Genomic DNA, 14488 nt, shown 5'->3' on the forward strand with positions numbered 1-14488 from the left:
ACTCTCCCATTAGCTGGTTATGTGGGGCATCAGGGGTGGGCCTCTGTCAGAAGCAGGAGCTAAAGGCCCCTCAGATTTCTCTGTGGGATCGAAGTTGCCCCAGTTTCATGGTTTCAGCAATGTCATCAAGCGGAGGGGACACATTCCCGCAGAAGAGCTAGGTCTCTTGGTGTGGCCGTGCAAAGAGGGCTGCTGCGTTGCTTTGTTTGGTTCCTCCCCCGCCCCACATGTGTTAGCGCTCTCGCTCTGTCGCTTGCTCTCTGCTTGTCCTCCTTTTCACAGAGGATGACTGTGACACTGGGGGGTTTCTTCAAAGTAGAAGATGACTTGAATGCTTGTGACCACTTCCCTGTTTCCTAGAGGCTTTGGTCCGATGTTGAATGCAACCTGAGGCTGCACTGTTTGCCAGCGTATTTCCTGTTTGTCCTCTTTCCTGGAGGTCTTTGTTTTCTTTTGGGAAGAGGGAGGAAGAAGGCTCCATCAGCACGACCTCCAGGCAGGGGCATTTGGTGTGAGCTGAGAAGGCTTGCAGTCCTGAAGGCAGCATGACATAGGGCATCCGTGCTGGTTGCTGCCTGTCTGATTCCCTGAGTTTCATAGGTGCTGTGGAAAAAAAACCCCACTTCCCCATTCTCAGTGATGCATTTATTTAAAGGAAAAAAAAAAGCAAAAAAAAGGCTGCAAGAGAAATCTCTCAGTATGCTCCTGCCTAAAGGCACTCTGCCACGGGTTTTCCCACAGGAAGGAGTGATTTGGCCCAGTATTCTTATTGTTTCTATATCCTATTGCAAATAGAAAGTTATGCTTCTGAAATCGGTGTGTGCTGCTCATGCAGTTGTCTTTGTTTCAGTGGTGCATTTTTTGCTTCATGCAAGAGAGTGGAAAATACATATGTGAATAAAAGCATGCAACAATAATACCTATTTTTGCAGAAATTAAGTTGCGATCTTTCAACTGCTTCCAAAATAGGAAATTTTTAATGTACGGAAAACGGTTTTAAAAACAAGATCTGTGACTATACATCTTTGTTTGCGTTAGCAGGAAGATACTTAGATTCAGAAATAAAATAACTGTTCGTTCATAGAAATTATGAAAGGCGTTCATCGAAATGATGAAATAGCACAATACATAGTTTTCCTCCTGAAAGAAGAACAGAGAGCAAGCTGGCAGGTGTTTCTAAACCAGGAGGTAGGTTTGTTAACGTGTGCATGTATGCCTGCCTCTTCTCTTTGTTATGAACATTTCCCATTTTCACTGTTGCTAAAAGCAGCACTAGGAATTCTGACTCTAGTTCTCTGGGAAGTTCCTCAACTATCTTAAAGTTACCTTGGCCAACACAGGAGTTTTCACAGTTACTCAAGAGATTGACTTGATTGAGTGGTGATATTGATGTCTTAGGTATTGACTGAAAGAGGAATGAATAGATCTACTTTGGAAGGAAGAGTTGTTCTGTTTGGTTGGGGTTTTTTTAAGGACTAAAGCACTTATTTGCATTGTTTTAACAGAAAACCCTCCAAATAATTTAAACTGGTCTTTATTTTTGGTGGTACTAAGCAGATAACAGCAAGCAACTTAGAAGATTTAGGCCAGTCTCGAAAATAACTCTTGTGCTTATTCTATTCAAAATTAAGTCAGCTACCACATAGTGGTTAAAAAAGATGGGGGGGGGGGGGAATTACTGTGTTGCTCTTGAATGAGATGGACCTTTTTAAAAAAACAAATAAAATAACAGCAAAGTTATAACAGTTAAGGACAAACGAAATAAAGGCAAACAAATAAACAGTTCCCATAATTACTGGAGAAAATACAGAAGGATGGATGCTTGGCCTCACCTTGGATCAAGAAATCCCTGTGTTGCAAGGACCACTAGTGTTTTCTTAGCAGAAAAGTACAAAAATGACTAGGGAAGAGTTACCTTGAGTTGTTCAGGATAGCATAAAAATAGTCTTTTTGTCTGTTTTTGAAGATGCAAATTGAAAACAATGTTTGTTAAAAAGTTGATGTTATCCAGAGCCTTAGACGCTGGGTTTAGTCGGGTCCTAGGTTTTGTCACTAGACTGAGCTGGCTTGCTATGTCAAATCATCTGTGTGCCGCTCCTAAGAGGGTCGGCAGTTAAACGTAGGAAGCTTGAATCTGCTGCTTTGTCTGGCATTGCGTGAAATGAGGAACTGCTTGACACAAGCCGGGCCCTTTCTCTTTGTCTGCCTTTTTGCGTGCGCTCTAAAATGTCAGTAGTTGGGATAACGTAGTCATTTATTGTTTGCAAATGCTGTTCAAACAGCATTTGAAGATGTGTTACGTGACTGATTTGCATGTCATCCTTGAGAATATGTTTTTTAAAAGGAAGAAACCCTGTTGAGTTAACCGCGGTTTGAGGCCGATGGTCTCTGCTTTCTGAAAAATGGAAAACCTGTATTAAGTTTGCTGGATGCAGTTTGTAAATCTGAGATGACAAAATGTCCACAGTGTGTTCATTTCCATAATGAAATAAGTATTTTGCTTGTAAGGTTATAAAGGTGTATTTCTTCATTAAAAATGTATCAGTAGTTTTCCATATCACAAATAACCTTTTCTGGAGGCTATCGCCATGGGTGCCGTGGGCAGAGAACTCCTCTCTTTCTCATGCGTCGATCATTCCCTGTCACCTCTAAAAATGATGTTTAACTGCCCTGTCATTCTCCAGCCAGAACAGGCATCCTTCCTGAAACCCCAACGATAAGCATGTTAAGTTTGTGGTTTCAGAAAGGGGTGTGGAGAAATTCTGTCGGCACATACGATGGTTGCTCATGTCTTCAACTCAACTGGAAACCTTGGGCAATGGGTGTGAGGAATGTGCCAAATGGTCCCAGAAACCTCAGTAGTCATTTCACCACTGCTAGAAAGAAGAAAAGGTCACCATGAATTCATGTATTGGAGTAAATCTTAATCCTCCATGAAGAGAAGGGTCAAGGAGTGTGTGTATGAAATTGAATTACTTAAATTCTCTAGCTGCAGAATATTCTTCCAACTTCTTAACCAAATGTCACGACTGTCAGTGATAGGCTAGCTTGCTTTCTCCTTCTCTCCCTCCTCCTTTTTTAGCTGGCTGAATACTGGGGACCAAGCTGGTAATGGTTTCCTCTCTTTGTTTGCCCAGATTTCACCACTGGCAGAGGCAGCATCTCCCAGCCCAGTGCCCAGCCACCCGTGGGAGTGGGCGCTTGGCTGCGCTGGCACTGTTTACATGCTTCTGTCATCAGACCTACATACCGGTCAAGGGAGTTCTCAAACTAACGGGCTGTAGTCTTATTTTGCTAAAATGGCTTCCAGAAAAACTTACTCCCTTTCTCATTTTCCCTTCTCCCTCACATAGTGCTAGAGGGTGCTGCTGAAGAAGACGCTGAAGAGCCAGACGCTACTATACATACTACACTAAGTGAGGAGACCAGCAACCACGAAGAGAGCCACAGTCTATCAGGGGATAAAAATGAAGGTAACTGGTTTGACTAGCTCTGTGTGACTCTGTAAATTAGGGCATTGATTAAGGCTTGTAGAAACATTTCTTACCCATCCATACCCCTTATCTGTGTGAAGAGTATAAGATACTCTTGATATTGAGATGATGATACATTGAGCAGAAGCACTGGTGCATACGTTTCTTTCCCCATCCCTAACCTTTATCTGTCTGAAAAGTATAAAATAGGTTGAGCAGAAGCATGGGCACATAAATACTCAACTACCACTGCAGGCTTCCAAACTAAGCTTTCTTGGCTCCCAGTAACTTGGCACCACATTACTTAGCCTCAAAAAAACACCTGTTTATAATGCTCAAACTTATCTTCCACAGACAGTATTATGCAGAGATCAAATGTTCACAGACAAACATGTTCCTCCTTGTTCACCCTCACATCCTCTTGTGTTACAGTGACTTTCTCACAACACACATTAAGATTCTGTGCTCTCCATCAGAGGTGACAGAGCAATAGACTTGCAGGGTGTTCCTGTTTGTCTGGGAGACTGCTTTTGCGGGGAAGGAGTGTTTAATTTGAAATTATTTGAAAGCATATATTAATTTGAAAGCATTTTCCTTTTCAAACTTGTAAAGAGGAAAGTGGAAGGCCTTACCTGTGTGTTTGACATGTCTGTATGTTAAGAAACCAGAGGTGAGATTTTAGGTGTGTTTTGAATTTGGTATCTGAGACAGGAGCATCCCTGCTACATACGGAATGTGATGGAGAAGTCTCTATCTGAACAGCTTTAGCTGTGGCATTAGTCATGGATGTAACACATATGCTCCATGGACTAATATGGCTTCGTAGACCAAAAAGAAAAAAATCTACATAGATGCCAGCTGTGGCAGTAAAGAGGCATTTGGGGGGATTTGGGGTTTTGTTTTGGTTGGATTTTTGCTAATTTAGCTTATTCCATATACAGAGCTGGCTTAAGCTATGCTAGAAAGAGAACCCAGTGCCCTACACTGTGTTACTAATGCCTTAATTGTGCAGTTCTGCTCAGAACACGTGCTTGCTTGAATGATTGTGCTTGCCAGAGCGTGCATTCATCAGTACTGCTCTACTAGTTCATGGTGATCACAAGGTACTATGAATAATACCATTTTACAGCAAGAGACTTTAAGGTAAATCACTCTATAAGCCCCATACTGAGTTAAGGTTGAAAATTAAGATAACATGAATGTCCTATTAGAAGGAATGTACACCTTGTCCTATGCATTCCAATATAAGAAATTTTTCCTGTTACAAGAACTCCACTTATTATGGGCTGTTGCCTGTGCTCCATGGTGATCCAGCAGAGTGTGATGCGAGTTACAGGCAGCTGAAAATACTGTGGTATTTTATTTTTTTTTTCAGATGGCCTAGCAACTCCTATGTGTGTTTTTGTTTTTAATTCCAGAGCAGCAGCTGGAAAGCTTAAACAGCTACAAGGTATCACCAAGTTCACCAAACAGTTTGGACGGAGCAGACTTGTCCTCCATTGATGCCATGATGTCAGCAGTGATGAATGTGGGGAAGATTGCTGAAAATGGCGGGAACTCTCAAAATGTCAAATCCCCCTCGAAGTCTCCTGCACCAAATCGGATTGGCAGGAGGAACCAGGTATGTAAACCCAAATGCAGGGAGGGTGAAGGGGAGACAAGCAGCTGCATGGGAAGTGAGAAGACATAATTATGTTTCTTTGATCATTTTGCCTTTTTTCCCCTCAGTGGGTATTTTTGCCTCTGCCATTGCTCCTCTGTGTGTTTTCTGGTGGCTCTCCAGAACATGACTTTAGAAAACTGGGAATCGAAGGGGTTCACTTGCTTGGATTCACATGTAAAAACATTTGAGCACGAGGTCCAATGTCATGCAGTGGTGAGCTGGTCTAGCAGATGCCACTAGCAGTGGCAAAGCCACCTAAGGATTGCTGCTTCTTCCCCGCTGCATCTTTTCTCCAGGCTCTTGCATTTGCATAATCTGTTGAGGCACCAGTTCATTTCATGAAACTAGGAGAAAAGAAATAGCTCAGAGAGGAGCTCAGAGCAGTGTGGCAGGGGGCTTGGCTTCGCCATTGTGTGGGACTCCTCATGAGGTGTGCGGCTGTCCCCGGGGAAGATCCAAGTGATTTAAGGTTAAAGGTGGTGCCAGAATGAAACATCCATCAGGACCCTCAGTTCACACGTGTGGAGTGTAAGGTGCCCTTACTTAATTGTTCATAAAATTATGAAGAGTTGTTGCAGAATGCTTTGTACAAATCTTGCAGAGCAAATATATGTAGCTTTTATCAGGTTTTTTCCATTTACCAGTTGATGGCACCAGTTGATAGCAATATTGATCTAAACAAGTGAAAGGAGAGAGTCGTATCGGTTAAAGCTGTGATTATTTATATCCATGTTTTTCTCCTGCTGGGCTAAGCCCTACCAATGAAGGTGCTGCAGAACAGCAAGAAATACCCCAAATCACTGTGTCCGTTTGACTTTAGAGCTTGTAGTGAGGCACAGAGAATTTGCAAAGCAATCAAGATGTAACAGGGACCAGAAAGGTTGAGAGGCATGACTCATGTGATGTTCCTATAGTAGTTTATTAATAGCTTGCCGAGTAGCTGCCCAGTTGACAGACTTATGACTTGTCTTGGATCTTTTTTGCTTGAAAGGAGTTAAAAGCCATTAACTGTAAATGAACATTCTTAAATGAAGAGCCTGGACAGTATACTGGCAACTGTGTTTGTGGGATTGTATTGTGTAGTACCTGGCTTTAAGGTTTATTTGCAGTATTCCCACTTAGGGGCTGCCCTAGTTCCTTGATTTCATCATGTCAAGTAAGGCACTGGAGTTCAGACTAGTCTCAGTGGCAGTGCTATTACACAGCTGTCTGCTGGTACACCATGTGGTTTGGCTTCAGGGAGGTTTATTAGTGTTAGTGACCTTTATTCCACCTGATATTTCGATGGGCATTGAATCAAAGGAAGCTTGAGAGTAAATGTGACAGGATTAAGAGGGATTCTTACAGCATAAAAATAAACAAATACATTGAAAACATAGTAAATAGCCTATTTGTTTTTAGGCTGAAAGATCATTATCGCCAGAGGGGCAAATGGCTACGTTACTGAGAAAATAGAAGCGAGATGTGAAATATTAAGTGGGTATCAATCTGGTTAGCAACCTCTAATACAACGAATTTCTGCTTTCAGCGTAGCAGAATGAAAGCACTGAATTGTTTCAGTGTGTAGCAGCACACAGATCTCAGATTCTGGTCAGAATGTGCCCCTTATTATAATTTCAAGGATAGTAACAGTTAGCTAGTTTTCTGGGTCTGACTGCTGTTTCCCATGAGTTGGCAGCGAAACATTTTGCCCTGAACCTTTGTTCCAAAGTCTGTGGTTCTCTTTATAATGCTGACTTTATCTTGGCTTTAGTCTACTCATAGTCTAATAAACATGTTCTCACATCAAGCAGCATCCATTTTAACTTCTCATTTGCTTTGCTCTTGGAGAAAATAAAAAAGCATGACAAAGGTGTTTCTTGAGCTGGAGAAAAACTAATAGACCTAATGCACAACTCCAAAAGCGTTTGCCATCAGTTGAATGCTGAGCAGTCATGCCAGGTTGACTTACTAAAGGGAGAGTAGCTAACAAATTAGCTGCTAATTTTATCTTTCAGTTCGGGAAGTGTGTTTTCACCAATCTGACTCTGGTGGGGTAGCTGAGTGCTATGTTTTAAATTTGTGAGAGGGGGTGCTTTTACAGTAGGGATGCTAATGTTTTTTGGTCTGGATTGGGTCAGTCAACAGCATTCCTGTTGTAGCTACGCTGGGTTTGCCTGAGCTGTGTTACGGTATGCGGCATGTACCCTGTGTGACCACTGGAGAAAGTTTGGGTTTTAGTTAATAATAAACCCCAGATTCAACACTAAACAGCTCTGGCTGAGCTATAGTGTGTTTCTGATCTTTGCTTCAAGGTGAACCAGTAATTACTCTACCTTCTGTTAATTTGCTGATTCGAAGAGCAGGCAGTCTAGAAAGCAGGCTTTGAAACAATCAAGTGCATCACGTAGAACTGCAGCACTCGGGGGGGGGGGGGGGGGCAAAAAAAAGTAGTAGGTTGATAATTTCACAGAAATACTCTGGGGATTAAACACCATCTAAACTGTCAGCACAGCTGCAGAGTTTTTCCTCACGGCACAGTGTGTTTGTTCTCTGCCCTGAGCCAACTTTAACAGGGTTGCAGTATAATTGGGGCTGAACAGTACTCCACAGACAGGTTGCATATAGCAAAATTAAAGTTGTATAAGTAGGATGGAATGTGCGTATGCGAATTGTATGTTTGTATATAAAAAGGGGGGGGGCACTGGGATAGTGCGTTTTAATTTTCTTGGGGTGTTCAGACTTCATAATGGCAGCCTTGCTTGCTTACTTTCTAATGTTTTGTGAGTAATAGTGTGTTAGGCCTTGGCCTGTGTGCATGGCCTACAGTGTTTAGCTTTAGGATAGAGAGCCCTGAAATACAGTTAGAAAAAGATGTACAAGAGAAACGGTAGGGAGGAGTGGGAGAACCTAATCCTTGCAATCCTGATACTTTTAGAACTGAGGTCACAAGTTTTGTTTACTTCAGGCAAAATGGGAAAGTAGCTCTTCATCCAAATCCACAGGTCACTGAACTTAATAGAAAATTATCATGGCCCTATTTTTGAAAACACAGTGTTAGATTTTTAATAGGGGACTCTCCAGAATGGTTCCCCAAATCATGTAAGAGGGGATATTCCTTTACTGAGACCTAAAAAAACTTTTCTCTAACACTGTGTCAGCACATTTCCTCCTAACATGCCAGAGACTTTGTCACAGAGGCTTGGGTTAGTCATTCTCAGTGTTTTCCACAAATGCTTGTGTCTGACAATCTGGAAATGGTTGCTTCCAAGTTGATGACTTTTGGGACACCCATGGGGGAAAAGAGCTGTGTGGAGAGAGGAAATGCACAGATACACTCGTACCCATCAACTCCCTCCCAACTGAAGAGCTACCGAGGGTGGGTTTTCTTTTTTGCTTGTTTTCATGGTTTTACTAATGGTACTTAAAATAGCCAGCAAAGAGGTTCAGTAGAACATGTCCTTTTGGCATAAATATTGTACTTTTCCATCGGTTACACAGAGATGGTTTTTGTACTCTCTTGTCACCAGAAGTGTAGGTAACAGGCAGTGGATCTGTCTAGCTGGTGAAGATTTGCATCATTCTACAGAAAAATGAGGTTTAATTTTCAGTACCAGACCATCTTCCTTTTAACATACAGGCATTGGTGCAGAAGCCACGCCTGGGCTTCTTAGTGAGGTGGTGAAAGTACCCTTTATGTCATGCAGTAGCCATCCTTGCAGACAATTCAGGCAAACGCCTTTGGTTCCTGCGAGAGTGCCATTTCATCCTTGGCTGAAAGAGTGGCTGCTTTGCTCAGTGTCTCAAGGGCATACTTAAAGCAGGCTGAGCTCTCCGGCCAGCTTTATTGTTTGTACTCATGGTTTGACCATGGTTACTCCTAATTCTCACCTGGGTGGAGAATAATGTGTGTTCATAATGTGTTCTTTTTGAGTCACGTACACTCCTGCATTGTCACCTCTTTCTCGCTGTGATCTCATCAGATCTTGCAAGCTTCAGAAGGGTTGGGCCTGACCGGTGTGCCTGGATGGGATGCTTCCAGGAGAAACACAGGATGCTAAGGGAAATGGTGTTGGTGATTCAGTAAATGCTGCTCTTCCTTCTGAGTCAGCCATGGAGCAGAACATACAGCCCCTAGAAAAGGGCACCCAGCTAGTGCCTTGCCATCGAGATGGGGTGGGAAACCTGAAGTCCCGACAACTTGTGCTTATTAAGGATCTTTTGGGAAGATTAGTGGCATTTGCCCACATATTCTGGCGGTGTTCCAGTAATTACTTTCTGCTCACCTAAATTCCTCCTGGCAGTTTGAGCTGGTCGCAATAATTGCCTTCACTTCCTGTCCTAAACTGCTACTGCTGAGTATCCGTGTGCTGTTAAAACAGCTGCTGTACTTCTGCGGTAGTTGAAATGGCCCCTATTTATAAATTCAGAAGTTTCTGAAACTTCCCTGAGGGATCTGTCAGGATGATAAATGTATACGTGCAAGTTGTTCTGTTACCAGTGGCCTTTTGTACTTAGGATGGATTATATTTTTTCCATCCCCAGCAGTAACAGCTTTCAAGTTCTTTTATATCTCTATGCCATCTGATTTTTTTGTTTGTTTCGTTCACAGGAAACAAAAGAAGAGAAGTCTTCCTATACCTGTCCTCTGTGTGAAAAGATTTGCACTACACAGCACCAGCTAACTATGCACATTCGTCAGGTACGCAGAGTACCGGCTCTTGATTTCTTACTGTTAAGAGTGTCTGGTTTGCCAGTGTGCGTTTTGCAATGGTGAAATACATTTCCATGTGCAAACCAGAAATGCTTCATTATAACTTTATTCAATTGTTTTGCTTTTATTTTAGCCTTCCCCTTGTATTTTCTTTAAAAAACCAAAACCACAAACCCAACCCTGAGGTGGGTAATTTTCCTCCCTTCCTTCCCCAACACTCCCCCCCTGCAGTGGCTCAAACAAGGATGTATGTCCTGTTCTGCATAGCTTAAGGTATCCCAAGGATCCAGAAAACCACTTCCATCATGAGGCATAAGTCCTGTTTTCTTAACCTGTTTGAGTACAGATTCCTTTACTGGTCATGCAAATTAAGAAGCAGGAAGACACAATTTTAAATCCTCTCAGCGTAGAAGAGCCTCTCAGACGTTCACAGGTTATAGCAATTTTGGGAGGCAGAATTAAAAATACACTTTTTTAATGGATGATGCACTTTTATGTCAGCTACAGGCCTCTTCTTACTCCTTCTGAAATATATGCATACTTTATAGGGACGTTTGGCCTTTTCTATGTCACAAGGTTCTGCTTTGGATGCTAAGATTGTGGTTCACCACTGTGAGTCCACTAGATACTTATTAATTCAGTTTTCCCTCCTGTACTGTAACTGTTACTTTTTTTTTTCCCCTTACTCTCCTGTTTTTTTTTTTTTTGGTATGTGAAGAAATCTTCAAGTCTCTGAATGCAAGTAAGAAAGAGTGGTACATATAGCACGGTAGCTAATGGCCATATTTTGGCCCTGTAATGCATTCTTACGGCCATAGAAGTCTGCATGTGCAATCAGAAGCAGTTTACTTCCATTTTCTTACTACGCAGTCAGTTTGAAATTAATATCTTTAAAGAGTATTTGTTTTTAAGTGTCTTTCTTCTGCCATGAAGTTCGTAATTACATCCTTTTTCTGTTTTCCCCCTTACCACTCACCCAACCCCAAACCACTGCACAGCTTAAAGTATCTCAAGGTACCCTTTGTCTGATGGGTTGTTGCTGGATCCCTTTCTGTCCCCTTCAGCTGCACACCTAGCAGAAATGCTGCATGTGGTAGGCATTGAAGGCTGTATGAAACAGCTACTTGTGCTGGTGCATCAAGGAGTTAAAAATGAAGGGTGGGGGTGGAGTTGAGGGGGGAGGGCTGGGGAGGAGAGGTATATACAGGGTGCACCTTAATATAAGGTATTGTGCCGAGTGGCTCTTCAAAGCTGCTTATAAGATGTTTATAGTTCTCGCTAATATTTTACTGGCACTTCAGAAGGGGCATTCAATGAAAAAAAATCATTGCTTTCTCTAGCATAACACTGACACTGGAGGGACAGACCATTCCTGCAGCATCTGTGGAAAGTCTCTGAGCTCAGCTAGCTCCCTTGATCGCCACATGCTGGTGCACTCAGGTGAAAGGCCTTATAAATGTTCAGTATGTGGACAGTCCTTCACCACCAATGGAAACATGCACAGGTGAGTGCTGATCGTGACCCAGGAGTTTGGAAAGGTTTACAGGGTAGGGGGATGTTTTGTTTACTTGGAAGGACTAGCAAGCTGACTAAAGACACTTACTTGGGCAGAAAATGTTGTGGACTGTCTGCGATCTACAAGTATGGCACGACACACATACACACTACAACTACTATGATGCTTAAGTTGTGGGAGGAAGTCAGAATTGAGAAAGTTCTTCTAGCTCTCTTCACATATTATCAAGAGTTGTTACAGATATCCAGAAGTATTTTTTTTTTGTTTTATTAGTAGTATTATTATTTTAACAAATGGGATGGATTTTTCTCAGAGGACAAAAATATATAGCCAAGCTGTATAGGAGCTTCTAATTTTGTAGCTTCAGAGTCGTGGATGCAAGTGGTTGTATTGGAACATCTGTGGTGGTGTTGTATGTTACGTAGTTAGGTATCCAAGTGCCATCGTGAAGATGCCTCTTCAGAATAATTGATCTTGTTTTTAAATACAGACATCAGTACTTGCTTGTACTGTAGACAACTTACTGCACTACAGATCTGGGAAATTCTCTGTAACCCAAGTTGCCAAACGTATTTCATGTAGTTTCCTTCATAGGGATGTAGCAATATGTACAGTGGTCAACTCAGGGAACAAAATGTTAAATCACAGGGATGTTCCTTCCCCTCTCTAATCCCCCGATTCAGTATTCATTTATTTGCATGGGTGGAACACCTCAGAGCTGATTAAGATTTCTTGAATACCCACATAGCTTTAGTCCCCCTATCAAAGAGTTTACAACCTACAAAGAAACTGCAAGACAGGTGGGGGAAAGGAATATAGCTTATAAGCAAAATGAGAAGAGTGATGGTTGCAGACTGGTTCTGTGTGGGAGGGAAGAGATCTTGTTTCCTTGATTATTACCAGTCATTTTCCAGGCAGTGTGCTATAGGTGGAATGAAAGGGGTGATTTTGGTGACAATAGGAAAGATAACGTAATGCTGCACAAAGGAAGCAATAGCTGCTTGCAGCTTTACCTTTTCTGTATCACATTGTCCAGGTTAAACAGTTACATGAAAACAGAGGAGAAACAGGAGGGAATGCAGTTGTAATTCCATATTTATTATACTTAATCAACTTCTTATACTTCCAATCAACTTACGCTTGATTAGAATTGGGGAGAGTTGGAGAGAGAGATGTAAAATGAGAAGGGAAAGACACAAAGACGTTCAGAGGAGATACTGGCCTTGGGCATTGAATAAATCACACGTCTGACTCATCTGACCAGAGGTGTTGCGAGCCACATGTTTGCCAGACTGGGTCATTACTCTGTCTGCCATGAGGGAGGCAGGGCAGCTGCTGAGTTGCTGTCAGCATCCAAGGGTGAATTCCAGTGCTGGGACTCTGGGGTGGTCGGACACTTGTGTCCGGGTCCTCAGCCCAGGCTGCTTACTGAAGGACTGCTTGTGGGGTTTGTTTGGCTTTTTGCTCACTAGGCATCTCCTCGTCCTCTCCCAGAAGCAGGGAAGGGAGGCTTCCCCTGAGACTTGACTCCAGGTCTATCAGATGTTGATGTAGTCACCTTTGCTTATGTGGGTTTCCCTGTATAGCAACTCTTACCGTGCTTTAGTAGCAAATTTGCCGGAATTGCCAGGCTCAGTGATTTGCCCAAAAGAAGTAAGTACAGATCAGAAACTTCTGATGAGAAGATTGTTTGGTTTTAAATTTTTCTCTTAACAAGATGTTGCTTGAAGTTACCAGGATGGAGTGCTGTATTTACTGACTGCAGTAAGAAGGACCTAAGTTCATGCAAGGAAAATCTTGCTGTTAGAAGTTCTTTCCGTCTGATAGGTTCCCGTCTGCTCTATAAAACTCCTCCTTGTGTAGGCCCACGTCGCAGCAGCTCGGTGGGACGTTGCAGAAACCTGTTACTGAGCTTGGTGGCACTGCAACAAGTGACACCAGACCCGTGACAGGCAAGATCCTGAGCACACTGAAACAGGCTAGTTTTGCTAAAGGAGGGTTGTGGTTAGCAGGACTGTGGCACTGATTTTTTGCAGTGAATAACCTTTTCTTGTTGCTATAACAGACTATAATAGTGAATCCTGTTGCTGAAGTGGAAAGCATGAATGTGCAAGTAGGCAGGTGAAGATAAATGCAAAGTGAAATGAAATTTGTTATCTGGTGCTATGACACACTCACAAGGAAGATGTTCATTTTGCCCACTGGGTACCTCCTTCCGAAACAGGTATTTCTAGTCTAAGATGGTGTGAAGTAAATTCTTTCATAGGCATCTCAAACTTAGTGTAGCATCAGGTCCAATGGCCTGCCAGTGCTGTGGCTGAATGCTTCTCACATCACATTCAAAACTGCTTCTGCCTCAGGATCCCGGAGCAAGGACCTGCTTGCCAGGTCCTGCCTTGTGTGCAACTCCCGCAGGCCTTGCTTGTGGTGGTGCCGTGTCTGTTCTTCCGCGCCAGCTGGATGATAATACAGGTCCATCTTTCTCTGCTTTTGTGCGCAGTTCGTTTATTGTTTGCTATTTTTGTGCTACGGTATCTAAGTCGTGACAGATATAATCCCCAAACCAGCAAAGAATAAGATTTCTAACGTGCCCCTGGTAGGCAGCATGGTGGTATCCCTGGAGCATCGCACAGAGTGTGGGATCAGAGAGAGAAGTTGTAGGCTTAGCAGAAAGTTGTGAATGTGATGCTAAAGAATCAACATAGCTTGTGAAGGTCCTGCAGGAGCCTCCCCAGGTATTACTGCATTTACATCAAATAAGCTTGGTGCATGAGAGAGGAGTGAGGGAGACGTTAGTCTGCCAGTATCTGAACAGGGGGAAAAAAATGTATAGGCACATACTACATCCATCCTCTCTTCTCTTTCTCCCCCTCTGCCTTGTTCTGGCTCTTATTTAACTGTCTATACTATTTTTTTAATCCAGACTTTTAAAAGACCTTTTAGGGTAAAAAGTCCAACAAAATGGTTTTGTCAAGGGAAATAATGTGCCATAGGAGTACTTATTACTGTTCCGGCAGAGGATGAAATTTCTGATCCATTTTTCCACCTCGCAGCAGTCAGGTCATTAGACATTCAGCTGAGCAGAGGAGGGAAGGAGTTTTGGTTGCTTTTTTGGGTTAGAAAATATCATTGTTTTTACACTC

The 14488-nt window shown here is 42.6% G+C and overlaps 1 protein-coding gene across 3 annotated transcripts in view; it reads left to right on the top strand.

Annotated features, from left to right (window-relative positions):
- Positions 1 to 14488, top strand: part of RREB1 (ras responsive element binding protein 1) — a 125360-nt gene that overhangs the window by 53937 nt on the left and 56935 nt on the right. For all 3 annotated transcript variants that reach the window (XM_076330494.1, XM_076330498.1, XM_076330496.1), the window contains 4 exons: positions 3354 to 3473; positions 4892 to 5094; positions 9728 to 9817; positions 11170 to 11333. In XM_076330494.1, coding sequence (XP_076186609.1) covers positions 3354 to 3473; positions 4892 to 5094; positions 9728 to 9817; positions 11170 to 11333 — 577 coding nt within the window. The remainder of the gene's footprint in view (positions 1 to 3353; positions 3474 to 4891; positions 5095 to 9727; positions 9818 to 11169; positions 11334 to 14488) is intronic.

The sequence above is a fragment of the Aptenodytes patagonicus genome, chromosome 2, assembly GCF_965638725.1.
Source record: "Aptenodytes patagonicus chromosome 2, bAptPat1.pri.cur, whole genome shotgun sequence".
Classification (NCBI taxonomy): Eukaryota; Metazoa; Chordata; class Aves; order Sphenisciformes; family Spheniscidae; genus Aptenodytes; species Aptenodytes patagonicus.